We start from the raw sequence: 25,430 nt of genomic DNA, 5'->3' as shown, positions 1-25,430 counted from the left end.
CACACATGCAGAGCTTTGGGCTGACAGCTTCGCAGCCCACAAATATACTTCCTGTGGCCTCCAGGAAACCTATAGAAGTGCGAGATGTGTTGTGTTCTGGGCCATCATTGGTGGACCCCATCCCTGGCCAGAATGAATCATTTTTGTTGATGGGCCCAATGGTCTCTCCTTCTAGCCTTACTGGGAATGCTGCAGGAACCAATTCTTTGGATTTGGGATGTTCTCCTGGGAAGGGTGTGGGAGTGGGTGGGTGCCCCTTCCCTGACACAGCCAACTGGGACGTGGGCAGTTCTGTGAGCCTCTGTGAGAGCTTTAGGCTGGGACGCCCTGGACAGTGAGATCTGTGGACTGGGCCACATGTCTGCAAATCTGTTTCCGTTGCTCTGCGCTCTGGTCCTCTCTCAATTAACCAAGTGATGTGTTGAGTCATTGGGATGAGGCTAACGATCTGAGCAGAAAATCGATTACGTGGCTGATTCTTGGAGTCACAGGGATGGGTGCGTTCTGACAGGAGCCTCAGTGCTGAGCAGGTTCAATAACAAAGGGGATGTATTGGTTCCTGAGTCAAATCCTTGGGGCATTGTGACTTCAGGTGTGGGTAGATTCAGGGGTCAGGTGACAGTCCATAGGACCTGGTATCTTTCTCTTCGCCTGCTTCCCTGGTTTCTTCATTCCTAGGCCCATGTGGTGCAAGGTAGGTCCTCACCCTCAACCCTTATTCTCAGCCAGGCACCGTGTGGCGTTCCTGGGGTGTGTGATCTCATTCGATCCACGTGACAGCCCTGGGAGGGTGGTGTTGTTAGCATTCCAGTTACTAACAGAAGGGTTAAGTAACTCGCCTGGGGTCAGACAGCTGGTAGGGGCAGAGCTGGGATTCAGAGCTGGTCGGGTTGGCTCCAGGGCCTCCCATCCCTCAGGCTCCAGGTCCACCGGGTTGGGGATTCCTTCTGGTGGCCTCTGATTTGTCAACCTGGGCCACACACCTGTCTCTGAACCAGTCGCTGGGGCTGGGGAATGCAGTGCCTCATTCTTGGCCTGAATGTGGGCAGGATGGATCCCCAAAAGGATGCTGGGGGAACTGTTCCCCAGGGGCAGGGGAGGGCTGTCTGGCAGCTGGGGTGGGGGTGGACGTGTTCCCTGGTTCTAGGCCTGACAGTGGCTGGCCTGGGTGAGGCTGGGGACTGCCCTCCCTCAGCTTACAGCTCTGGACCTGGCTTGCAAAGACCCGGATGGGGCCTGACGGTTTACACACAGCGTCCAGGGACAGAACGCTGTACCGAAGAAGGGAGTGGAGAGTACCCCTGCAAGTCTGAGCCACAGGCTGGCCCACCCTCTGTTGGGCGCCTCTGTTTGGGGTTCCAGAATTCTCAGAGGGAGCTGGGTGGGAGTGCTGGTGGGAAGCTCTGGAAGGGAGGCTGCTCGGGGCCTCCCTGTGGCTGTGACTGCATGGGCAGCCCTGAAGCTGCTTCTTGGACCCTCACCTTGTACCTCAGTTAAACCCAAGTCTGGCTTTTTCCCGTGGCCAGCCTGACACAGGCAGATTCTGAGGGTCCTAGCTGGGCCCAGTGACCAGCAGGGTGGGTGGGCATACTGGAGGGCTGATGTCCTATTTGTAGGCTGGGGTTTTTCGGGGCCTTGGGAAAGGCTGCTGAGTTCCAGGAAAAGGACGATGTCTCCCCTGCCTGGCTGTCGCTGTCGCTGTGCAGAACCTTGGTGTTTTGACACTGAAGCGTTCTGGAGCTAAACAATCTTGTATTATGTAAACACAATTAGCCTGTTGCCGTTTGACTCTGTCCTGTTTGGGGGAGGGTTGAGAAGGTGTCTTCTGCTGGATCCTGGGAATTCTGAGAGCCGGGAGCAGCTGGGATCTAGTGGCTGGGGGTTGTCGGAGCTGGAGGGGAGCGTTGGTCTGGGGAGGGCCACTCCTGTCCAGGACGTTCCGCTCCAATATACTCAGCCAGACCCTGGCCCCCCAAGCCGAGCAGGCCTGGTGGGAACTACGTGGAGGGCGTGCTGGACCGTTTCCACCCTGGAGGGGAGAGGAAGTGAACGGTGAGTGGCTGGTGGCCACAAACCCAGGCTGTTCCATACCTCAGGGCTCCAGTTCTGAGGGCCCCAGGTGAAGGGGCTGGGCTGGAGGTTGGGAGAAGTGCAGGGTGACAGGGCCTGGTGAGGGTATGGGTCCCTCATGGTAGAATAAACTCACTGGTTATCTATGGATATTCACTGTAAATAAGAATATATCACTTAAGGCTGGGTGCAATGGCTCATGCCTGTAATCCTAGCACTTTGGGAGCCAAGGCAGGTGGATCACCTGAGGTCAGGAGTTCAAGACCAGCCTGGCCAACATGGTGAAACCCCTGTCGCTACTAAAAATACAAAAATTAGCTGGGCATGGTGGCACATGCCTGTAATCCCAGCTACTCAGGAGGCCAAGGCAGAAGACTCACTTGAACCTGGGAGGTGGAGGTTGCAGTGATAAAAGCTAAAGACTTAAAAAGAAAGTACAATAGACAGTGATCATTTTAAATTACTACAGAATAGATCTACTGAATGTCTATGCTGTGATTTATTGCGCTGTAATCTTACTTTTCTTGAGACAGGGTCTTGCCCTGTTACCCAGGTGGGAGTGCAGTGGTACACTCATAGCTCACTTCCCCCTCAAACTCCTGGGGTCAAACCATCCTCCTGCCTCAGCCTCCTGACTAGCCGGGACCTTCAGCATGCGCTGCCACACTTGGCTAAATTTTTTTTTTTTTTTTTTTTTTGAGATAGAATCTTGCTTTGTTGGCCAGGCTGGAGTGCAGTGGCGTGATCTCAGCTCACTGCAACCACTGCTTCCTGGGTTCAAGCAATTCTTGTGCCTCAGCTTCCCAAGTAGCTGGGATTACAGGGGCCCACGACCATGTTTGGCTAATTTTTTTATTTTTAGTAGAAGTGTGGTTTCACCATGTTGGCCAGGCTGGTCTCGAACTCCTGACCTTAAGTGATATCCCTGGCCTCCCAAAGTGCTGGGATTATAGGCGTGAGCCACTGCACTCACCACACTTGCTAATTTTTTTTTTTTTTTTTGAGGCGGAGTTTTGCTTTTGTTGCCATGCATTGGTGGCAATCTCGGCTCACTGCAACCTCTGCCTCCTCTCAAGTTCAAGTGATTCTCCTGTCTAAGCCTCCTAAGTAACTGGGATTACAGGCATGTGCCACCATGCATGGCTAATTTTTGTGCTTTTAGTAGAGACAGGGTATCACCATATTGGCTAGGCTGTTCTTTAACTCCTGACCTAAAGTGATCAGCCCACCTTGGCCTTCGAAAGTGCTGGGATTACAGGCATGAGTCACCACACCCAGCCAATTTTTCCCGTTTTCTTGCTGTTGTAGATACAACTGCATTGGACACCTTTGTGAATATAAGTGTCTTCCTTCCCTTTCTGATTCCATTCCATGTAGGTAAAAGTTTTTATCCGTTGTTGTTACATAGCAAACCATCCTAAAAACTACCGGCTTTAAGCGATAAGCATTTTTTCAGCTCACAGTTCTGTGGGCTCTGCTGTGTAGCTCTGGCCTTGCCGGGAATTCCTTGTGTATGTGCAGTCAGCTTTCAGTCCAGTAAGGGGGTCTCTGCCCTGGGGCTTGGCCTTTGGATAACCAAAGGCACTGGGCATGTCCCAGCCTCCTGTCTTGGCTTTCATCAGGCTGCCTGGCCTTGTTCCTTACACTAACGGTGGATGTTTCCAAGGCCTCTGGAGGCCTGTTTGCTTCTCTACAATTTGTTGGCCAAAACAAGACCCAAGGCCAGCCCACATTCAAGGGGTAAGAAAAGAAGCTTTACTCCTTGGCAGAGGTGGCAAAGTCATTGCAAAGGGCCTGGATACAGGAGGGTCAAGCCCTGGGAACATGTCTGCCCACAGAGTGTGTGATTCGGGCCTGGGCATTGGCCAGCAGCCCATAGACCTTTCCTGAATTAGTATCTGGCAGGTGCCCAGCTGGTGCTGAGCTGGGGATGGGGAGGGCAGAGAAGTCGGGTTCATAAGGAGCGACTGTCACCATTCAGAAAGCCTTTCTGAGTGCCCGCTGTGTGCCCAACTCTACCCACCCAGGTTTCTCAGGCCTGGTCCTATAGGAACTTGGCCTTTGCTTACAGAGAAGGCTCTGTGGGTGACTGGCCAGGCTACTCGGTGGCATCAGTGTCCTGTATGGTGGTGGGAGGTTTTGTTCTGGTTTGGGGCCTGGTGTTACCTGTGTGGCAACCCCCCGATCCCTATGATGAAGTTGTTTTTCTCAGCTGGAATAGGAAGGTGTTAGAACATCAGAGCCCCTAAATTCTAGAACATTCCAACTTGGAGAGCCCTTGTGATTTTCAGTGTGGAAACCAGCGGTGAATCCGCAGCCAGGACTAGCCCCTGTGCGTTCTCCTCCTCCTTGTGGTGCCTGTGTCGTTTCCAGGTTGCATCCAGAACCAGGGTTTCCTGTTGTTCTACTTGTGTGTTTCTTCACTGGAAAAACTCCTGCATCCCCCGCAGAGCTGTTTACAGACATCTGTTGGCATCCTGCCCTGCCAGGCCTCTTGGCACATGTGGTCGAGTGGTGGCCAAGATGGACAAGGCCTTGTCATTTGTAGTCTGTGAGGGCGATGGGGAGGGGTACAGATATGCCAACCAGTGAGTTACAGCGATAGTTTTATCTGGGATCAGAAACTGAAGTGATAACAGTGATATGAAGGGGTCTGGGATTGTCCTCACATGGTAGAAGGCCTTTCCCAACGAGAGAGCTGTGGCTGCCACTGACAGGCCAGAAAGGAGTCAGCTGCAGAAAGCTGGGGCTGTGGCATCTCATGTGGGGGAAGTGGGAATAGCGAGTGCAGAGGCCCCAGGGGCTCAGGCCAGAGCTCGGTGTGTTGGGGAGCCACAGCCGGAGGATGTGGGTAGGGCAAGGGCTGAGAGGACAGGGCCATGGAGAGGCAGGCCAGGCCAGGTTTCTCAGTGCTTTCCAGTCCCTGGCATGTAGTTTGAGTTTATTTTACAGGAGGTGGAAGGCAAAGGCTGTCATCAAATTACCCCACATATAGTCCGTGAAATACTACTCAGCCATAAAAGAGAACACAATCACGTCCTTTGCAGCAATATGGATGCAGCTGGAGGCCATTATCCTGAGCAAACTAATGCAGGAACATAAAACCACATGTTGCATGCTTTCACTTACAGATGGGAGCTAAACCTTGGGTACATGTGGACACAAAGATGGGAACAGTAGACACTGGGGACTGCTAGAGGGGGAAACGGGGAGGGGGACAAGGGCTGAAAAACCACCCATTGGGTACTATGCTCAGTACCTGGGTGATGAGATCTTTGGTACTCCAAACCTCAGTGTCACACATTATACCTGTAACAAACCTGCACATGTACCCCTAAATCTAAGATAAAAGTTGAAGTTATTAAAAGAACCTAGTTAGTGACCTTTTAAAAGCTTTGGGTAGTGCTGATTAGGTGCCCAGGCCTGTCTGTGCCTGTTAACCTCTGATGATGTTAAATGGATATCATCGCTCAGCCTTGCAGGCGTGTGTGACTATGCCCTGGAGTGGCTTCATTACTTTCCATCCCTCCAGCTGCCTGCCACAGGGTGCAGAAGCTGGCTTTGGAATTGGTGGGACTGGGTCAAACTTGCTTCTGCTCCAGTGTAGCAGCTTAACAAGCTTCTCTGAGCCTGTTTCTCTGTCTGTAGGATAAACAAACACTTCCTAACTTCTGTGGTTGGTGTGTCAGTTGAAATAATTATTGATGGTGTAAATCTCCGTAGCTCACTGCCTGCTAGATTTATTTACAGATACTACAAACACCCCATCATAGGCCCCAGTCAGTGGTAGATGGTATTACTGTGGTGATGGTGGTGGTATTTAGGTGGTGCTGTGGTTTGGGTTTCAGACACCATGTGAGGTGCTGGAGCACTGAGTTCCTCCCGCAACCCAGGAGCCCAGCTGGTGGGGAGACAGAGACAGGAGGTGAAGGGTTGGATGAACTCTGCTTGAGGAACAGGGCAAGTTTCCCTATCTGGGAAGATGGAGGAAAGTTTTCTGCAGGTGGTGACCTTGAGAGGTATGTTTGAGGGTGCAGGGAGCTTGTTCACAGACAGGTGTGGATGGAAGGTAGTCCTGAAAGCGGGCAAGCCTGTGCCAAGCCATGTCACTGTGAGGCCAGGAGTCCTCCAAACACAGACTCTGGCCATGTAGGGCTGGTGCAGGTGGGCGGCTGTGGGGAGCACCTAGAAGCCTGGGCTGAGAGCCTTTAGGAAGCAGTGGGCAGGCTGGCGCTTGGGGGAGGAGCACCCCCTGCCTCCCTCTGTGCCTACGGTGGGTCTTGTCCTCACTCTGTGATTGGCAGGTGTGGATACACACATGTCAAGTGGTGAAGAACATAGAGCCTGGAGGAGGGCTCACCGACTCGGTCCTGGCTGCCTCACTGTGAAACTTGGTGGCCCTGGGAGGTCATTAAGTGTCCCTAAGCTTCCGCCAGGGAGATTATCATAGGGCTGGTGTGAGGAGAGATGAGGAGTCTGTGTCTAGCACTCAGCACAGGGCATGCACTGATAATGTGATGGCTTCACCTGGCTCCCGGGAGCTGTGTCCAGCTGACAGCCCCTCAGTGACTTAGCTGTATGGGTGGTGTGCAGCCCAGCATTGCTTGTTGATCTAGGGGAGATGTCATAGGCTAGCCTGGGGAGGATGTCCCCTCTCAGCCTCCTCTGAGCCATGGGCAGGGGTGAGTTTTCGGAAAAGCCGGTGCTGACTGTGATTCAGCTCTGCTTCTTACTTCCTTTTTTTTTGACACGGAGTCTCACCCTGTCACCCAGGCTGGAGTGCAGTGGCATGATCTCGGCTCACTGTAACCTCCACCTCCTGGGTTCAAGTGCTTCTCCTGCCTCAGCCTCTCCAGTAGCTGGGATTACAGGTGTGCACCATTGCACCCGGCTAATTTGTTGTATCTTTAGTAAAGATGGGGTTTCACCATGTTGGTCCTGCTGATCTCAAACTCCTGACCTCATGATCCACCTGCCTCAGCCTCCCAAAGTGCTGGGATTACAGGCGTGAGCCACTGCTCCTGGCCTCTTCTGTCTTATTCTTAAATCGCCCACAGGGCACCCATCTGCCAGCGTCTGTCCTCCAATCCCTTGCCCCAAGGGACTGCTCTAGGCAAGGAAGAGAGAGGAGGAGGAGGCCCCACATATCCTTGTTGGGAACGGAGGAGGAAACTGAGGCTCCTCATAGAGGTTAACTAATCTCTGCTGGACCGCCTAGATGTAAGAGCTGGGTTGCCCCCAGACCCTCCCTCCTCCCAGGAAGGAGGGAGCTGAGGCGGTGGGGGCCTGGCTGGAGCACCCCAGGAGCTGAGAGAAGTTTAGTCTGTCTGGAGCTTGGCAATCAGGGTGAGGCTCCCTTTGAGGCCAGGTTGCGCAGGATCCTATAAACCATCACTGTACAAACTTGGGCTTTGCCCTGAAGGCAGTGGGAGCCACAGCCGGCCTGTGACTTTGGCTACTGTTGGAGGCTTGTAGGATTTGGCGGGGAGGCTGGTGTGATTGTGCAGACAGTGGTGGTCTAGATAGTGTGATGGTGGTGGATACTGACTCTTCAGAGTCCATCACGGTCTGAGGACTCATTAGCACCTGGGCTACTCCTCTGCTACTCAGGATGTTGTCTGTCTAGGGCTGGCAGCCTAAGCATCTCCATGCACCCTGCATTCACGGACTCAGAATCAGTGTCTTAACAAGACCCCCAAGAGGCGCCGGTGCACACTGCACGTTCATGTTTGCCAACACTGGTTTAGGGACCTGAGCGCAGGGCTGAGGGGGGAAGGAAGGACTGAGATCAAGGCCTGACTTCATGAGAAGGGTAGGTTGGGGGATGGGGAAAGAGGAGATGAGGTTGGGGCACTCAGAACTTCTGGCTGGGAGGAGGGCTATATCACCTCACCCCAGGGGCGGCTTGAGGACTAGCGCAGTTAACACAAAGGGCCAAAAATGGCCTGGCTGCCGGAGCCAGGGCAGAGAGCTGGGGTCTGCAGGGCAGCCCGCACACCGCAACCCTGCCTTTGGAGGCCCTAGAACCCTGTTGACCCTATCCTTTGTCCTTTCTGCCATGCCCGTGTAGGCATCGGTCACGTCTGCCTGACAGGTTGGGTATTTGCCGTTGTGCTGTTAGCAGATGCACGTTGAGCCTGCGCAGGCCTGGATGTGGTCACAGAATGGCATCCTGCTTGTTGAGCAGCCATCCTGGTGAGGGGGCATGAGGCACTGAGCATGTGGAGAGCTGGGGGCAGCATTGTGTGAAGCAGCAGCCAGACCTGGGCCAGAGGTTCCTCTAGGGGAAGACCATTATGATCTGAGGCACCCTGGAGGCGCCCGTCCTGGTGGAAGGGTGGGTGAGTCTGTGGTTGGTGGGTTCTGCCGAGGCAGGGGAGTGCGCTCTTCTAGCCCCGCCACCCCCTGGCCTGGGCCCTGCTGTGCTGGAGTCTCCTGTTGCCTGGAGGCTGAGTTGAGTGCGGTGGGGCTGGGCAGAGGGGGCCCCGGCTGTCATGGGGTGAAGTTTGGCTAGTCTGGTGGGCATCAGCCAGGATGCTCAGCTTTGGCTGGATTCCTCGCAGGCTCTGCCCATCAGCTGTGCCCAGTGGCATCCCTGGTCTCTACCTGCCAGATGCCAGTACCACCCTTCTCTTCCAAGAATGTCTCCAGGTACTGCCAGATGTCCTGTGGGTGGGGGTAATATCGCTCCCTTGAGGATCAGTGCTGGCTGAGGGTCCTTCATCATTCCCTGCTAGTCCCAGCCTGGCTGCACTGTCACCTGGCGAGGTCTGTTTCCAGTCAGTGAGTCAGGCCTTCTTTGGGGGCTGGCATGCTGTCCTCCCTCATCCATGTCAAGGCCTGCGTGGCCATGTGTTCACGCGTGCTTGACGTGACCTGGGAGTCAGAGTGCCTGGGTTCCTGCTCCAGGCGTCTGTGGTGCCGTAAGGACCTCAGGTTTGGGGGTCAGGAGGCCTGGATGGAAAATTCTGATACTCTTGTCCTTGTGGGGGACCCTGAGCCTCGATTTTCGCATCTTTGGAATGGGGCTGTGGTAGCCTTTCCATGGGTGCTGGTGGGGACTGGGAATGCTGCTGTGGCCCCCTCCATGCTGGGCTCAGTGTGGGTGCCTGGTGACAGTGTGTTAATCTCCCCCTGACTTCTCTGTGACCTCAGATAAGTCCCTCTCAGTTCTGTGTCTTGCTTATTAATGGGTTCTTGGGCTCTCTTCTGTAGGAAAAGTGGGGAGCCTATGAGGTGGAGAGTCTAGGGGACAGGGGAGTCATGGGGGTTGGACACTGGGCCAGAACCTGCTCAGGTGCTTTCAAATCAAGGCCCAAACCCAGGGTCCCGAGGAGGGCCAAGCAGCAGCCGAGGTCTGAATGCACCTAGCTGCCTATGCTGCCCCGGAGTGGCACCTTCCGTTATCCCTCAAGCCCAGCAAGGACCCAGTGTGACAAGAACGTGGAATTTGGACCTAGCAGAGCCAGTTTGCTTCCTTGCTCATCTTTGACTAGCTGAATGGCTCCTTTCTGAGCTTCAGGTGCCCTCTGAAGAAGGGGGTTAAATGGGAGGCAAGGAGGAGCTCGGGGAGGAGCTGGTGACACTGACTGGACACCGCTATGTACCAGCCTCATTCATTCCATCCTCCTCTGAGTTACATGCCCGGCCATGCCATTTCCCAGATGGGAAAACTGAGGTGTAGAGCCCAGCACTCAGCCGTAGGAAGCAAACAGCAAGTGAAGCCGTCCTTGTTGACATTGGCTGGTTGCTCTTGGAATTTGAGTCTGAACATCAAAGGCCTTGAAGATTAAAAAGAGAGAATGAAGAATAATGTGCCTGGTGCCTTCTTGGGAAGGGCCCCAGGCCAGCTATGGAGGGGAGCAGGAGTGGTTCTGGGCTGGGCTTCCTGGCCTGGTGCTTTCCTGGGCAGCTGGAAGTGCTTCTTTGGGAGCTGTCTGGCCCTGGCGCCGTTGTTGGCTTCATTATTTTTTGTCTGCAGGGGCCTGAGCATTCTGTACTGATGGTAAAACATTTGTTGGGCTGATGGTGTAATCACACCGCAAGGGACACTTGAAATTATATCTGTATTTGGGAGCTAATTTTAAAGAACTTTTTTCATCATAATTATATGCAATCAGCCAGCCAGTGTTACTGGGGATTCTCTTTTTCCCTCCTCAGCTGAGAGGCCATCTGCTTTCCTCTTCCTGCCTTTCCTTCCAGCACTCAGTGAGCCGTCTCCCTGGGAGAGGGGCCCCTGGCTCTTGGCTGCCTGCAAGCCCCAGGGAATCCTTTCCATAGTGATTATGGAGGAAGGGATGAGGAAGAAGAGCAGGGGAGGATGATGGGGGCCTCTGGCTTGGCTACAGGATTGGGTCTGTTTTCAAGACTGGAGGCGCAGGTTGGTGATGGAAACGGTGGAACGTGATGTTTCGATTTGGACGTTGAAGCAGCCAGGGCTCTTGTGAATGCAAGTGACAGAAAATCCAGTTCAGATGAGTTTAAGCCAAAAAATGAATATCTCGGCCCAGGCAATCAAACTGGCCCAGGAGTAGTCTTATCCCTCAGGGCCCCAGACATTCCTCCTGTCCCTGGAGTTTTATGAGAACGCCAGTATCAGGAGGAATTTAGTTCAAGAAAACTCTGGCCAAAAAAATAAAAGCCCCTATGCCCACCCCCCCAACCAAATGGGGCTCATTCCTCTCTATCTTGAGTTCTGATCCTGACAAGTAGCATTTCTCCAGCATGGTTGTGGGCACACAGAGTCAGGGATATGGGCTGGTCGCTTGGGATTGGGACAAAGTGGGCTCTGTGCATTGTCCTTCACATGGGAGGCATTCAGGTCAGGAGGAACACCGTGTGCCGGCCCTTCAGGTCTCAGTCTGACCACCCTGCCCGGCTTCCTGGGTTCCTCAGTGTCCTCCCTCTTGGATTGCCCTCTGAGAGGATGGTCCGACGAAGAGGCTTCCCATGTTGTAGATGGGAGGCAGGGGTGGGGGCGTTCCAAGGGGGCAGACAGCATGGGCAGGTGGTCAGAAGTGTGAAGGAACCATCCTGTGGGGCAGGGCAGGAAGCCAGGTGTTCTAGGAACAGACGGGGCGAGACTTGATGGGTGAGGAGATGGCACCTGCTGCAGAGGCCCAAGTGGTGGAGGCGACGGAAGCCCAGGGGGCATGGCTGGGCAGGGGCTGGTGGGTGATGAGCCGAGTGTCAGACGCAGAAGGTGCAGAGTGTGTGTGCACGGACGGCAGGGAGCCCACCAGTGGCCTGCACTGCAGAGCTCTGCGTCTCAGTGGGTGGGAGGCTGCCCGTGCTGGCCTCAGTCCTGCCCTTCTGGAATTCCACATCCTCCTTTTGGTATTTCTCTCTAATGCCCAAGGTCCTGGCTCTTGGCTTTGGCTTGGTGGCAGCTGTGACCCCCAGTGTGGGGCTCTGAGGGATTATTCCACCTGTTTGGGGACTGTAGCCATGGCTCCTAGATGCAGAGCCTGGGCCTGACAGGCCTGGAGGATGGCAGGACAGAGATGGGGAGGTGTGCCTGCCTGCTGGGAGCTGTCTCTGAGGCTCCCAGGATGGTTGCTAGCATCCTGCTTTGGGAGCCAGCATGCTATCCTTCCTCACCGATGTTAAGGCCTGCATGGCCATGTGCTCATGCATGCTCGATGTGACGTAGGAGTCAGAGCTCCTGTGCCTGACTCTTGGCACTGGGGTCCTCTGAGGCCCTAGGCTCATTCTTACCTCCTTCAGAGGTCCAGTTGACCTACCATTCTCATGAGCTGCAGTCCTGTGACCCAGCTGATTTCTGTCTCATTGGTAGAACTCTTTAGAGGTGAGGTGGGGCTCCTAAGACATTAACTCTGCTGCCTTCCCCACAGATTGGCCTTTCTTCCCTGCCTGTGGGCATCTGGCATCTGCTCAAATCCCTCTTGTCAGGGGTGCCCATCACCTCTTGACTGCCTTCCTTTGGAGGCTAGCAACCTCTTCCTATGGTTGAGCTGAAATCTGCTTCACAGGAAGGGTTGCTTTGCCTGGAAGGTTTGATATTGGACGGAAGGACTGTCAACCCCGTGGAGAGGGGAGAAACGGGGTACCAGCTTCTACTCTTTCCTGGCTGGAGTGACTCAGGACGTGTCTATTCCACAGCGTCCTGTTATGCCAGAGGCTGGACCTTAGGAAGGGCCTTCTGGGCCCTTCACTGCAGGCCTGCTCAGGGGCTGCTCCTCAGCTCTTGGGGCCCCTGGGGCAATGGCACGCATCCTTCCGGCTTCCTGGAGTCAAAGGTCTGAGGGAGGATTGGGGCAGCAGGTGCCTGGGAGGAGAGACAGCTTTGTCCAGAGTGATCCTCTTCCGGAAATCCCAGAAGCCTCATCCCCAATAGACCCAGTGGGCCCCCCACCATCACAGGGGTCTCCTTTCTCCCCAGGAAGTCACAGAGTGCTGTGAGATGAGGAGGCCTTCCAGACAGATGTGGAGACAGCGGGCCTGGGTGGGGAGTGAGGGAGCCCGGGAATTACTGGTATTTGGATGGGTGTAGATTGTGGTTCTGCTTCTTACCAGCTGTGAGTCTTTGGGCAGAATACTGAACTGCTCTGAATTTCCCACTTGAAAAGAGGTGACAGGCCGGACACGGTGGCTCACATCTGTAATCCCAGCATTCTGGGAGGCCATGGCAGGAGGATTGCTTGAGCCCAGGAGTTTGAGACCAGCAACATAGTGGGCAACATAGTGAGACTCTGTCTCAACAAAAAATAAAACAAGAGGCCTGGCACGGTGGCTCATGCCTATAATCCCAGCACTTTGGGAGACAGGTGGGTCACTTGATGTCAGGAGTTGGAGACCAGCCTGGTCAACATGGCGAAACCCCGTCTCTACTGAAAACACAAAAATTGGTGGAATGCGGTGGCGCACATCTGTAGTCCAAGCTACTTGGGAGGCCGAGGTGGGAGAATTGCTTGAACCCAGGAGGTTGAAGTTGCAATGAGCCAAAATTGTGCCATAGCACTCTAGCCTGGGTGACAGAGGGAGACCTTGTCTAAGAAAAAAAAGAAAAAAGAAAGAATGCAACCATTGTGTCCGTTCAGTGGCTGCTGAGATCCGGTGTGAGGGGCAAAGTACCTGGTCCTCACAGGTCCTGCCCTGCCATTGCCTCGTCTGTCCCTGTTTCTGCTTGGGCCTGGGAGAGCAGGCCTGTTGGGGAACGAGGGAGCCTGGGGATTGCTGGTGTTAGCCTCTTATTTATTTGGGTCATGCTCAGGCCCCTGGAATCCTCTCTGAAACTGGAGGGTCCCAGGTAGCTGATGAACGCTGCATGTTTTAAGGTCAGCTGCCTGGGCACCTCTCATGGACCACAGGATGAGCCCAGGTATCACTAACTGTCATCCAGCTCCCCAGCTTACAGCCTGGGGCCTTTGGTCTCCAGCACCCAGTTGCCCTTCTTCCAGTACTTTCTTTCCCGCCCTTCGCATGAGGGACCCCTGTGGCCATGTTGGGCTATACTTGGGAATCCTGTGGGCATGGTGCGAAGCTGAGCACTGTGCTTCTCCACATCAACTTCTCATTGTCTGTTGAGGTCCCCAATGAACTCCTGACGAGTCCTCATCCGTTTCTGCCTGACACGTGAATGCTTTCAGGCAGTGTCTAAGATTCCTGGGATGGCAGAGCTGTGGGAGTCTTGGGGTTGTGGTGGGCAAAGTAAGGTCCTTGCCACTCCCCACCAAAGACACCAGATCCTAATTCTCAGAGCATGTGAATGTGCTGACTAACATGGTAAAAAGGTGTGACGTGATTACAGATGGGAGTTTTTAATTTTTATTTTTTAGAGATGTGGTCTCACTGTGTTTCCGAGGCTGGAAAGCAGTGGCTATTCACGGGTGCGATCACAGCGCACTGCAGCATCAAACTCATGGCCTCAAGGGATTCTCTTGCCTTAGCCTCCCAAGTAGCTGGGATTATAGCCATGTGCCACTGCGCTTGGCTTACAGATGTGAATGAGTGAGGAATCTTGAGATAGAAAATGTTCCTGCATTACCTGGGTGGGCCCGGTGGAATCACACGGGTCCTAGAGGGAGGCAGGAGGGTCAGAGGAAATGTGACAGTGGAAGCAGAGGTTGGGGTATTGTAGCCACAAGCCAAGGAATGTGGACAGCCTGTTGAACTAGAGAAAGCGAAGGAATCGGTTTCTCCCTGGAGCCTCCAAAAGGAGGGCTGCCTCTGACCTCAGAACCCTGAGAGAGTAATATGTTTGTGTTGTTTTTAGCTGTTACCCTCGTGATTGTTACAGCAGCAATGGGAAGTGAATACAGTGTTCTCCTCCCCTTCTCTTCTCAGGGCCTGTGGGTGAATCCTTGATTGAGAAGGGAGGAACTGGGTCAGGGTCAAGGTCAAGGCCAGAGCCCATGTGACCTGACACCTTAGGACTTTCCTTTGACCTGTCATCCTGAAAATATCTGAGGGGCTGGGGAGATAATTTGAGTAAGGTGCCTTATGGTTGAAGTTTTCTGAGATGGGGTTAGGGCTGACTCATGCTTGTGGCCAGAGGGGCCCAGGAAACCCCAGTGCCCATGATCTGGCCTTTGCCCCTGCTTCTCTTGGTGCTTAGCAGGCCTTCTCCAGCGTGCCCTGGCAGCCTCTGTCTCCCTCCCTTCCAGGGCCTGGCTCACACAGCAGCCCTCCTGAAACTTCCCTGTGCCTCCTGCTGTCCCCCAGGTGTTGGTCCTATTTAACGGCCTGTGGCACACCCGCCAGAGGGCATGGCATGTAGTTTATGAGTCTCCCCTGTGGCAGCTAGCATCTCGGGGCAGGGTTTGTGGTTTGAGGTCCCCCTCTGCTCCCAGACCAGCCCAGGGCGTGATAGAGAAGCCCAGCAAATGTTTGACCAAAATCAGACTAGGAAACTCTCCCTGCCTGTGGTTGGAGGTGCAGCAGCAGGGCAAAGACAGCTCAGCCTTAGGGGCCTGGGATCCAGGGACCGGGAGTTGCCCCCAGCCCTCAGGCCAGGTAAGGAGTGTTAGCAGCAGAATTTGGGTGAAGTCTTTCATCCTCCTCTGGAACACAGCCTTTCAAAGAGTGTCAGCATCCCAGAACACAGGCTGGGGACACACACACTTGTGCTGCTATTTTAGGAGTGTGGGGTACCTTGAGGATAGGTGCTAGAACAATTCAGGCTTTCCTGAGCAGGCTTATCCCTCCCCCAGTGAGTCCAAGGGAGGGAAATGTCACGGGAATTTCTGCCTCCCTTCTTGCAGTAGCCTACCTCGCTCATTAGGCTGATACTAAATGACTTTGCATTCTTGGGATTAAGAAGCTGCTGTGTAGAGAACAGACTGAATCATTAGCCCTGAGGCTGGCTGACTAAGGAGAGGGGAGTGGGGATGGCGGGGAGGGGAGGAGGTGCTACAACCAAGCTTGCCAGCCACCCCCACCACCTCCTCTCCCGGCAGCCCACTCCCCTGCTTCCCACAATTTAGGTCCCATCCCTAATTAGGGGAAAGAAAAATTACCACACCCTCGAGGGGGTAGTAAAAGACTCAAAAACAATTTAATTTTTTTTGAGAGAGTCTCACTCTGCTGCCCAGGCTGGAGTGTTGTGGTGCGATCTTGACTCACTGCAACCTCCTGGGTTCAAGCGATTCTTCTGCCTCAGCCTCCCAGTTAGCTGGGGCTACAGGTGTGTGCTACCATGCCTGGCTAATTTTTGTATTTCTTGTAGAGACAGGGTTTCATTATATTGGTCAGGCTGGACTTGAACTCCTGACCTTGTGATCCGCCTGCTTCGGCTTCCCAAAGTACTGGGATTACAGGCGTGAGCCACCTTGCCTGGCCTCAAAAACAATTTCAAGCAGAGAATTTTCATACTAAAAAGTGGGGGTGTCGAGAGCCATGCAGGGAGTAGACTTAACATTTGTGATCAGCCAGAAGTCAGGATGATTTCTGATCTGAAGTGGTGACACCTTGGATGTGGTGGAACACTGCCTTGTGTGATTTCCTGCCTTCCTTCCTGAAAATTGGATTGAGGAGGGGAGTCTCAAAGGCACCTCAGTCCTTTTGCTGCTTTCAGCCCCTGCAGCTCTAATGTCCTCTCCAGGAGGTGCCAAAGGTGAGTCACCCGCCCTGGAAGTTGTTCTGGGTCTGAGGGAGTACACTGACTCAGGCTGCTGCGTCTGCACTAAGGGGCGCCCGGACCTTGGGGCCTGTCTGCCTGCCCTGGGTGGGGCACCCAGTCATGGGGAGGGTCTTTAGGTAAGGTGGTTGCTGTCTTCCCAGTCAAGGGAAAAATGCCCCCTTCAATAAAAAAGTCACATGGCAGCTTCCAGTTTATTTGGTTCTTCCTAGAGCTGTCCAGAGAATTCCAGTGTTTGTACTGGTTTTAGAATTCTGTTCGTATGTTGTCTTTATATCAGGCCATTTCAATTTCTGGCACTGTTAATAGGAGGAAAATCCAAATTGCCAAACAGTCAGCAAATGAACCAAGATGCTGGAGCAGGCAGGCAGGGGTGACACGGAGCTGGAGCCTGGCCCAGGAACCCGGCAGCACTTGGGGAGTGTTAGCAGAGAGCTGCCAGGCCCCGGGTCTGCAGCGGGTACAGGGATGCTGGAATAGAGCTGTGAGGTGTCTTTGGCCTTGCGGGACTCATGGTCTGATGCTGAGCACAGAGCAGGCTTCAGTGGAAGCCATGATTCCTGTCTCTTGATGAGGACGGCGCTTGAGCTGCTCTTGGGAGGGGTGGGCAGGAGTTTGCCAGCTGAGGAAGGGCACCTGGCAGGGGATCAGTTTGTGCAAAGGCAGACTTAGGTCAAGCCTTGGCCTTTGGAGAATGGGGTCCCTCCTTGGAGGGTTTGAGAGGAAGGACTGCTGCTGCCTCCCCCAGATACCTTCTGAGCTGTACCTCCAAATGCCCTCAAGGCAGGTATCATGCTAAGAATTTTAGGCGGTAGACACAGGGAACGAGCTGTCCCTGAAGGAGTGCTTATTAGTCAGCATAGACCAGGTTAGGCTGCAGTGACAAACAGCTAGGAGAGGTGGGAGAAAACAGGCTGATTTTCTCCGTTCAGCATGCGCTCTGGATCCAGAGACTCTCGGGGGCTGTTATCCTCCCTGCAGTGGCTCAGTGTGTATCCCACTTCGAGGGTTCAGCGCTGTGAACATTTTGGGCTGGATAATTCCTTGTTTTAGGGGGCTGTCCTATGCATTGCAGGGGCCTTTTACTCACTGGATACTAGTAGCACTTTCCCCGGTGTGGCAATCAAAAAGGTCTTTAGGTGTTGCTAAATCTCTTTGTGGGGGACACGCAGATGCCTACAGTTGGGAACCAGTGCTGGCTGAAGGTCCTCTTCATCAGTTGTTTCTTTCTGGTTCCCAGCCTGGCTTGGTCGCCACTCAGCCAGCGTTGTTTCCAGGTGGCAGGTCTGGCTGGCTCTGCTGGCGGGTGGCAGCCTCACTTGCTTCCATGTTGCGGAGGTCGGGGAGGCCTGGGTGCTGGCTGTGGAATGCTTCTTTCTGAAGGGGACATGGTTACTTCTGTTCATGTCTCATTGTCCAAAGCAAGTCATGTGGCCATGCCCCTAACTGGAGGCAAGGACAACACAGTGGCACTGAGTGTCCAGGGGGAAAATTGCCAGCTTTGGGGCCACCATTGTTGTCCACCACCGATCATTAGCCTGGTAGGGTCAGCACCATGGAGCATGGTAGCCTCCCTCTCTGCCCAGTGCTGGGTGTGGGCAGCTTGGGGCGGTAGGGCCCGAGGAGAGTGGGAGCCAAGGCAGGCTTCTCCAGAGGAGCTGACCTGGGGATCTGGTGGTTATGTGGGGATGGCATTTGAGGAAGGCCATCAGCACATGTGGGTGACAGGGGCCCAGTCATCTGTTCAGAAGCCCTGAGTCCTGGGGAGACATCCTGGGCTCCTGGGGTATACGGTGTGGGCCCTGCCCTTGGCAAGCAGAGAAAGGGGGGCCATAACGCGGGGCTTTTCCCCCAGCACCTGGTACCTGGAGGTGCCAAAAGGGCTTGTTACTTGGGGTGCCTGAAATCAGCAGTTACTGACCTGTGCCCCACGATGCTTGGATGAGGATGTGCCTGGCGTCTCACTTCCCCAAGTGGTTCTCAGTGTAACCCCCTCCCTTGCTGCTTCACCGTTTCCTGTGCCTCACTTGTTGCAGCCCTCAGGTCCTCACATCTGCCCTGGGAGGGCCTCTTGGGCCAGAAAGGTCATACCATTTACAGATGTGAAAGCTGAGACCCTGGGCGGCTCAGCAGCACATCCCATGCCGGCTGCTGGTCGTGGTCCCTGAGCCTTTTGTGCCCTGCTCTGCTGTGTGGCAGGCCTCCTGCTGGATGGGGTCTGTCATCCCAGAGTGTCTCTTTTTCATGCCCGGTGCTGTGCTTCAGTGGCCTGGTGGTGGTGTGGATGCCGTGGATGTGTCTCTGAATGGCACATTGCTCTTTTCTATTTCTGCTCCCATCCTCTTTATTGCTCTCCCTTATCATCCCCTCTCCGTCAGTACTGAGTCGTCCAGAGGAATTTTCGTTATCTTCAGAAGTGATAACCACTGTCACTCACAGGGCCCCTGCTGCTCAGCCGCCAGTGACAGAAAGCTTCAGCCTGCTGAAGCAGAAATGTGCAGCTGAAGGTCCAGAGAGGGTGAGCTCTACCAGGGCCAGGTCTGGCCAGGGAACCTGCCCTCCTGGAGCCCTCTTGACCCTTTCTCCTGGTTGGCCTTGGGCTCATCTGGATTCTCGCCACATGGAAGCAATGGTGTCCCCCAGCGTTTCTAGGCAGTGCCATTTGTACTGCAAATAGTCTCCCAGGACCTGTCTGGTTAAGGACCAGGACCATCCTCGCTTGGGGCCTCCCCCATCTCCTGCCGCTAAGTGAGGTCATGTGCCCACCCCTGGAGTGGGAGTGCCACCCCCTGTCAGGTGGGCTGGAGGAGGCACAGTTCTGGAAGGGCAGGAAGGCAGGGCAGCAGGGCAGATCACAGGTCACAAGATTCCCCCATCCCTGGCATGAGCCAGGTGCTGTGCTGGGCCTGGACTCTGCTTCCCTGAAAGCCTGTGTTCTAGGATTCTCCCATTTGACAGATAAGAAAACAGAGGCACAAGGCACAGTGGGGTCTGGTTCCACGTTCTGCTCTCAGGGGCTCACCCACCTCTTACACTTCCACCTGCCCTCTGAATTGTGTTCATCGAAGCCTCTGAGCGCTGTGAAGCTCAGTCCTGGGCTTCTAACCACTTCCTGGCACCACCATGTTTGAAAAGTGGACTGCTACTGCCTTCTTGGCGATGTTCTCTCCTCTCCTGGGCCTGGTGCAGGGCCTCGGCCTGCTCTTTCTGGACTGTGAGCGTCACAGCTGTTTCTAGTTCTTAGGTTTCCTTTACTCATGTTCCCAAGACCTGCAAGGTCCACCCCTCACCCTTGCTGTGTCCTCCCCTGGCAAATCAGATCCTGCTTCCACTGGTCACAGAGAAGCACATGGAGTCGCTCCTGTGGACAAGCAGCTGCCCCCATACCCGGCCGCTCCTAGCAGCACCTGGGAGTGCGATGAACCCTGAATCCTTTTCGGGCCCTGTCCCCCAACCTCCTGGATCAGAGGCCTCAGGGTGGGCCTCAAATGAGGATTTTTGATATGCTCCCTTGGTGGTTCTCAGGTTATCTGCCCTGGTATTTGGGACCCACTGGCCCACAGCTAAAAGCTGGGCCACACGATGACTCCTGGGCCTCTGAGGGGTGCCCCACCTTTATCTTCTGTCCTGTGGCCCAGCCCCTGTCCCCTCAGAGGGCCTTATGTTTCCAGAGCCCCAGACACCCTTTGGAGAGGGCACAGGACTTAAAGAGTAGCTGTATGTAGTCCCCTTCAGTTGCTTGGCTAGTTGGTAAATGCCGCCTCCTCCTTGAAGCCTTCTCTGATTGCCAGCCCCATCCCCTGAAAGGATCAAATCATTTTATGAGTATTTTAACTTCCTCAAAGGCTCGTGCTCCTTGGACTTCTGGGGAGAGGCTTCCTTGTGCAAAGTGGATCCTCTCTTCATTAATAATCCAGCTTTTAGAAAAGCATGTTTATTTATACTTAGCTATTTTTATTAATATTAATATATTGTATTTACGTATTAATGTAATATTTATCAAGAAAATGACCGTTTAGAGCCTATGAAATTATTCCCAGATGAAGGTTTTTTTTTTGAGATGGAATCTTGCTCTGTTGCCCAGGCTGGAGTGTAATGGCTCACTGCAACCTCCGCCTCCTCGGTTCAAGCAATTCTCCTGCATCAGCCTCCTGAGTAGCTGGGATTACAGGCACCCGCCATCATGCCTGTCTAATTTTTGTATGCTTGTTTTCTTGTAGAGATGGGGTTTCACCATGCTGCCTTCTCCTTGAAGGAGGCTAGTCTTGAACTCCTAGTCTCAAGCGATCTGCCCTCCTTGGCTTCCCAAAGTGCTGGGATTACAGGTGTGAGCCACCGTGCCCAGCAGCATGTTTTTGTTTTTTTTTTTAATGATTTTTTTTCCTTTTTTTTGAGGCGGAGTCTTACTTTGTCGCCCAGGCTGGAGTGCAGTGGCACAATCTCGGCTCACTGCAACCTCCACCTCCTGGGTTCAAGCGATTCTCCTGCCTCATCCTCCTGAATAGCTGGGACTACAGGTGCATGCCACCAAACCCGGCTAATTTTTTTTTGTATTTTTAGTAGAGACAGGGTTTCACTGTGTTAGCCAGGATGGTCTTGATATCCTGACCTTGTGATCTGCCCACCTCAGCCTCCGAAAATGCTGGGATTATAGGCATGAGCCACTGCGTCAGGCCACGGCTGCAGGTTTTTAAGGAAACTTAAAAATTGTTTTATTGTTACTTTCCCTGTAGTTTTGAGGGTAGCATATATGTTCATTGTAGAAAATCTACAGGGAAGTATGAAGGAAAAAACCACAGCACTTTGTTGGCATCACCCAGCCCTGGGACCACAGTTAACACTGCAGAACACGTTCCTCAGTCTGTTTTCCAGGCGCCCGAACGTTTCCATGGCCTTAGAAGCCACAGCGAGTGCTGCAGCCTGGTGGTTCCCACCGCAGCCAACATTTCAGCTCCTCTTTGGGCAGCACTTGGAAGCTTTTCATGATACACCCTGAGCTCTCCTGTCTTGCGTCATCCATTGATTGATTGCCTCGTGCTTTTATCAAGCATCTATTTAAGAAACAATTTAAAGAATATATTTTCTAGTTTTTGATAACGTGTTGTAGGCACATGGCACAAAATTGAAGTGACGTATGAGGGGACAGTGAAAAGGAAGTCCCTCTGCCACCCCAGCTGCCCTTACCCTTGACCAGGGGCCCTGCCATGATGGTTTTCCTGTAGCAGCTTCAGGTTCGCTCCATGTGTACACGGGCACACATGCTTGTCCCGGATGTTGTTCTTAACACATAATTATATACAGCACACAGGATTTGCACCTTAGGTTTTTCACACAGCGATGTCTTGGAGAGAATTCCTCGTGGGTACATGGAGGGCTTCTGGGGTTCTTTTTTTTTTTTTTTTTTTTTTGAGATGGAGTTTTGCTCTTGTCGCCCAGGCTGGAGTGCAATGGCACGATCTTGGCTCACTGCAACCTCTGCTGCCCAGGTTCAAGCGATTCTCCTGCCTCAGCCTCCCAAGTAGCTGGGATTAAAGGCACCCACCACACCTGGCTAATTTTGTATTTTTAGAAGAGACAGGGTTTCTCCATGTTGATCAGGCTGGCCTCGAACTCCTGACCTCAGGTGATCTGCCTATCTTGGCTTCAAAGTGCTAGGATTATAGGCATGAGCCAGTGCACCTGGCCTTCTGTGTTCTTCTTATTGCTGTGTGGTTTGTTAATGAACAAACCTTTGACTGTGTGGTTTGTTAATGTCCTCTCTTGGAGTTTAGTTTGCTGCTGTCACATACAGTTTGGTAATTAACAGTGCAGAGCTGGAAGCATATTACACACTTGAGCCTATCTGTGGGGTGATGAGCTGGGATCACGGAGTCAGGGTTTTCAGCAGGAACGGTCAGTCACTTGACAACCAGTGCTCTGGTTCCTCTTCTCTCCCCCTGACCCCATGTCCCTCCCTTCTCCCTCTTCCCCTTTGGTTTCATCAATTTCTGAACTTTCTGGTTATGGCAGGACTTTAGGAACGTGCTTCTTAGTGCATCAAGTTTGTTAGTACCTTTGTTCTCCAGGAATTCCCGATGAGAAATGAGCCCTGACAGGTTGTTTTATTTTCCCGAGAGGCTGTGGTGCTGTGTGTGGGATTCCACCGCCAGAGGGGATGTGGTTTTCTGCCTGCCGCCTGCTCGTCCTTCCATTGCACTGAGGCCCTGGAGGCTGGAGACCAGGCTTACCCTGCTTGCTGCCACCCACGCCCACTGTGGTGCATCTGATGATGAACACCTGGGTGTGGGGAGAGCCCTGCTCCAGGCCAGCTGTCCCAGGCCTCAGCTTGCTCCGTGGGTAATGGGGTAACTACTTGTCCCACCCTCATAGGCTGCAGAAGCTACTGGTGAGTGGTGAGCTTCAAGGGGTATGTAGTGTCCGTGCATGGCCCCCTCTTTTCTGCCGGTGTTGCAATTTATCCATTTTTTGGAGGAACTGCAGTGGCTCCCGGGAGCTCAACCCCACTTAAGATCTTTTCTCTAGATTACTTTTTTGTTGCTTTCCTATTTTATGTGTTCCATCTGTTTTCAGAGTGAGAGACTGTTTTTTTAGGACTAAGGGAGAGAGAGCTGCCTGGGATGATGTAAAATGTGGACTGATTGGAATTGACTGCAGTAAAGAGACGAGAGTCACATGCTGAGATAACCTGGATGCCAGCAGGGTTGACTCATAGGGAAACCAAGGCCCTGGCCCAGAGCCCAGTGGAAGTCTGCTCCAACTGGTGTGGGTCACTTACATTCCCCTGTCCCTGGCCTTTCCCATTGTGCGGTTCACATTCTCTGTGATTTGGGGTTTGAGTTTTCCGTCCTGGAGCAGGGTTGCTGGAGTTGGGGCTGGCTCCTCACAGTCCTCTGCTGTGTGTCCTGGGGCAGGTTCCCATCAGTGATGCTTCCTTCAGCTTCCTCAAGCCTCCAGGAAGGCCAGGATGATTGGGAATGAGGCAGGGGCTGAGGTGTCCACAGGTGCTCAGAAATGGTGCAGCTTGTGAGCAGATGGTTGGGTGTAGTACAGGTTCCTCATGATGCTGTCTGTCACGGTGCTGTGGGCTTTGGTGGCCCAGGGCTATGCTGTTGTGTGTCTCTTGAAATCATGGAAGCAGATGGATATTGGCCACCATTCCTACAGTAACTGCAGAGCAGCTAAGAGACACTGAGGGTGCCTGAATGCATCAACTAGGGTGGTTCTCAAACTGGATTTCTTGGGCCCAGGTTTTGGTTGAGGTGTCGGGCGTTTGAGGTAAGGTGGGCTGGGTGCCTCCCACAGTGGGACGTGGTCAGCTCTCCTTGGCCTTTGTCTTCCTGACTCATGGAGTGGCTCCTCTATGAGGTTCTGCTCGGTGCCTTGCTGTCAGAAGCTGCTAAGGAAGCCCTTGCTGAACGAGCTGACAAACAGATGTAGGAATTGGTGGGCACTGCCTCAGCTGTGCCATGATGCAAGGCAGCAGGGGTGCCCAAAGGCTCTTTTGGGGCTTGTGCCCGTCCCCTTCCTAAGACTTTGAGCCTCTCAAGGGCCCAGACTGTGGAGGTTGCATTTGTTGTACCCTCCGAGTGCTGGACCCAGGAGCTGAGCTAAATTGTTACCATTTACGCCTTCATCTGCCAGCAACCATTAAGGAGCATCTGTGTGCCAGGTGGGCATCGTAGCTGGGCATGGGCACACATAGCTTTAAAGTTTGGCATAGTCCCTGCTCCAAGGAGCTTGGGTGAGTAAACCACAGATTCCTGACCTTTTCTGGCCGCAGCCATCTCTGAACATCTGCTGGAGGTCTTTCTTCCCAGCACAATGCACACGGCATGCCATCTTGGGCGCTTCGGTCCCTGCAGGTCCGGGTGGCCCTACAGCAGCACTCGTCCCTGGCTGATAGCAATCAGTACTCCAGAGCAAAGGGCTGAGACAGTGGTAGGCTTAAGTTCTTCCATGCGGGGAGGCATCCTGGAGAGGCTGTGCCGAGCCGAATCCTCAAGGCTGGGGTGGGAGGTGGGCACCAGGGCCGGGAGGACGCAGTCCTGTGTGCCGGAGCTGTACCGGTGGGCACTTCCTGAGCTCACAGTAAGAAATGTGGTGTGGGGGAGGCCGGGCATGGTGGCTCACGCCTGTAATCCCAGCACTTTGGGAGGCCGAGGCGGGAAGATCACAAGGTCAGAAGTTCGAGGCCAGCCTGTTCAACATGGTGAAACCCCCATCTCTACTAAAAATACAAAAATTAGCCAGGCGTGGTGGCAGGTGCCTGTAGTCTCAGCTACTTGGGAGGCTGAGGTGGGAGGATTGCTTGAACCCAGGAGGTGGCAGGGGTTGCAGTGAGCCCACTCCAGCTGGAAAACAGAGCAAGAATCCCACCTAAAAAAAAAAAAAAAAATAGAAATGCGGGGTGGGGAAAAGGGTGGAAGTCAGCAGAAAACTTTGTGCATTCTGGGCAGACCCCAATCCAGGCCATAAGGCTCCTAAAATTCAGTGGTGAGAGTCAGGGTAGGTGCCTGGATGGCTGGTGAGACTGCGTGTGTGTAGGGAGGTTGTGGAGGACATGAGTGCAGCTTGGAGGCCATTGGCGAGGCCAGAGCAGGCATCAGTGGGGCATTGAGAAGGCAGCGGGCAGGACTGCATGGGCCTCCCATGTGAGGCAGTGGATGGGTTGGGGTGTGGGTGGCTGTGGAAGGTCCCAGGGTGAGACCTGCTGCGGAAGACATGGGGAGCCGTGGGGGCTGAGCTCAGCAGGGACGGCAGATGTATGGGGACGGTGGTGAATTTGGTGGCAGGAGTCTTGGGATGACCCAGGCTGGAGCTTGGCTGACAGAGGCTGGGCCCAGGAGTGCAGGGAGGCGGCGGGCATGTTACCTCCAGAGGACTCCAGCAAGTCCCTCTGAGGAGCCGGCCCTCTCAGCGGGAAGGCGGCTTGAGGAGTGGCTGGGAGTAGAAGGCATGGCCATTCTGGGACAGTGGCAGGAGAGGTGCAGCTGCTGGCTCCCTCCTGAAACCCCTCACGGTCCTGCTGTCAGCCAGCTGTCGGGAACCTTTGGGAAGGATGTGTCTAGCCTGCTGCAGTAACACTTGTTTTCTTTGTCTTTCTCCACAGGAAGCGAGGGATAGAAGTTGTACAGGTGAGTACAGTCCGCGTCCTCGTGGTTCTCCGGGTAGTGGGGCCCTTAGCATCCACCTTTCCTCCTCTTCCCATCTCCTCCTCACCCCTCCCCTTCCCCTCCTCCCTCTCCCCTCCTCCTTCCTCCCC

At 53.9% G+C, this 25,430-nt stretch overlaps 1 protein-coding gene across 2 annotated transcripts in view; it reads left to right on the top strand.

Annotated features, from left to right (window-relative positions):
* ITPK1 (inositol-tetrakisphosphate 1-kinase) overlaps window positions 1-25,430 on the top strand; it is a 179,998-nt gene that overhangs the window by 15,936 nt on the left and 138,632 nt on the right. The window contains exon 2 of one of the 2 annotated variants that reach the window (XM_037745171.1): window positions 25,278-25,302. The exons of the other annotated variant lie outside the window; for it this stretch is intronic. Within the exon in view, the coding sequence (XP_037601099.1) occupies window positions 25,278-25,302 (25 nt within the window). The remainder of the gene's footprint in view (window positions 1-25,277; window positions 25,303-25,430) is intronic. 2 annotated transcript variants of the gene reach the window in all.

This window comes from Cebus imitator, unplaced genomic scaffold (assembly GCF_001604975.1).
Source record: "Cebus imitator isolate Cc_AM_T3 unplaced genomic scaffold, Cebus_imitator-1.0 Scaffold193, whole genome shotgun sequence".
Classification (NCBI taxonomy): Eukaryota; Metazoa; Chordata; class Mammalia; order Primates; family Cebidae; genus Cebus; species Cebus imitator.
The sequence above is the reverse complement of the archived record's forward strand: the minus strand, read 5'-3'. Positions and strand labels throughout refer to the sequence as shown.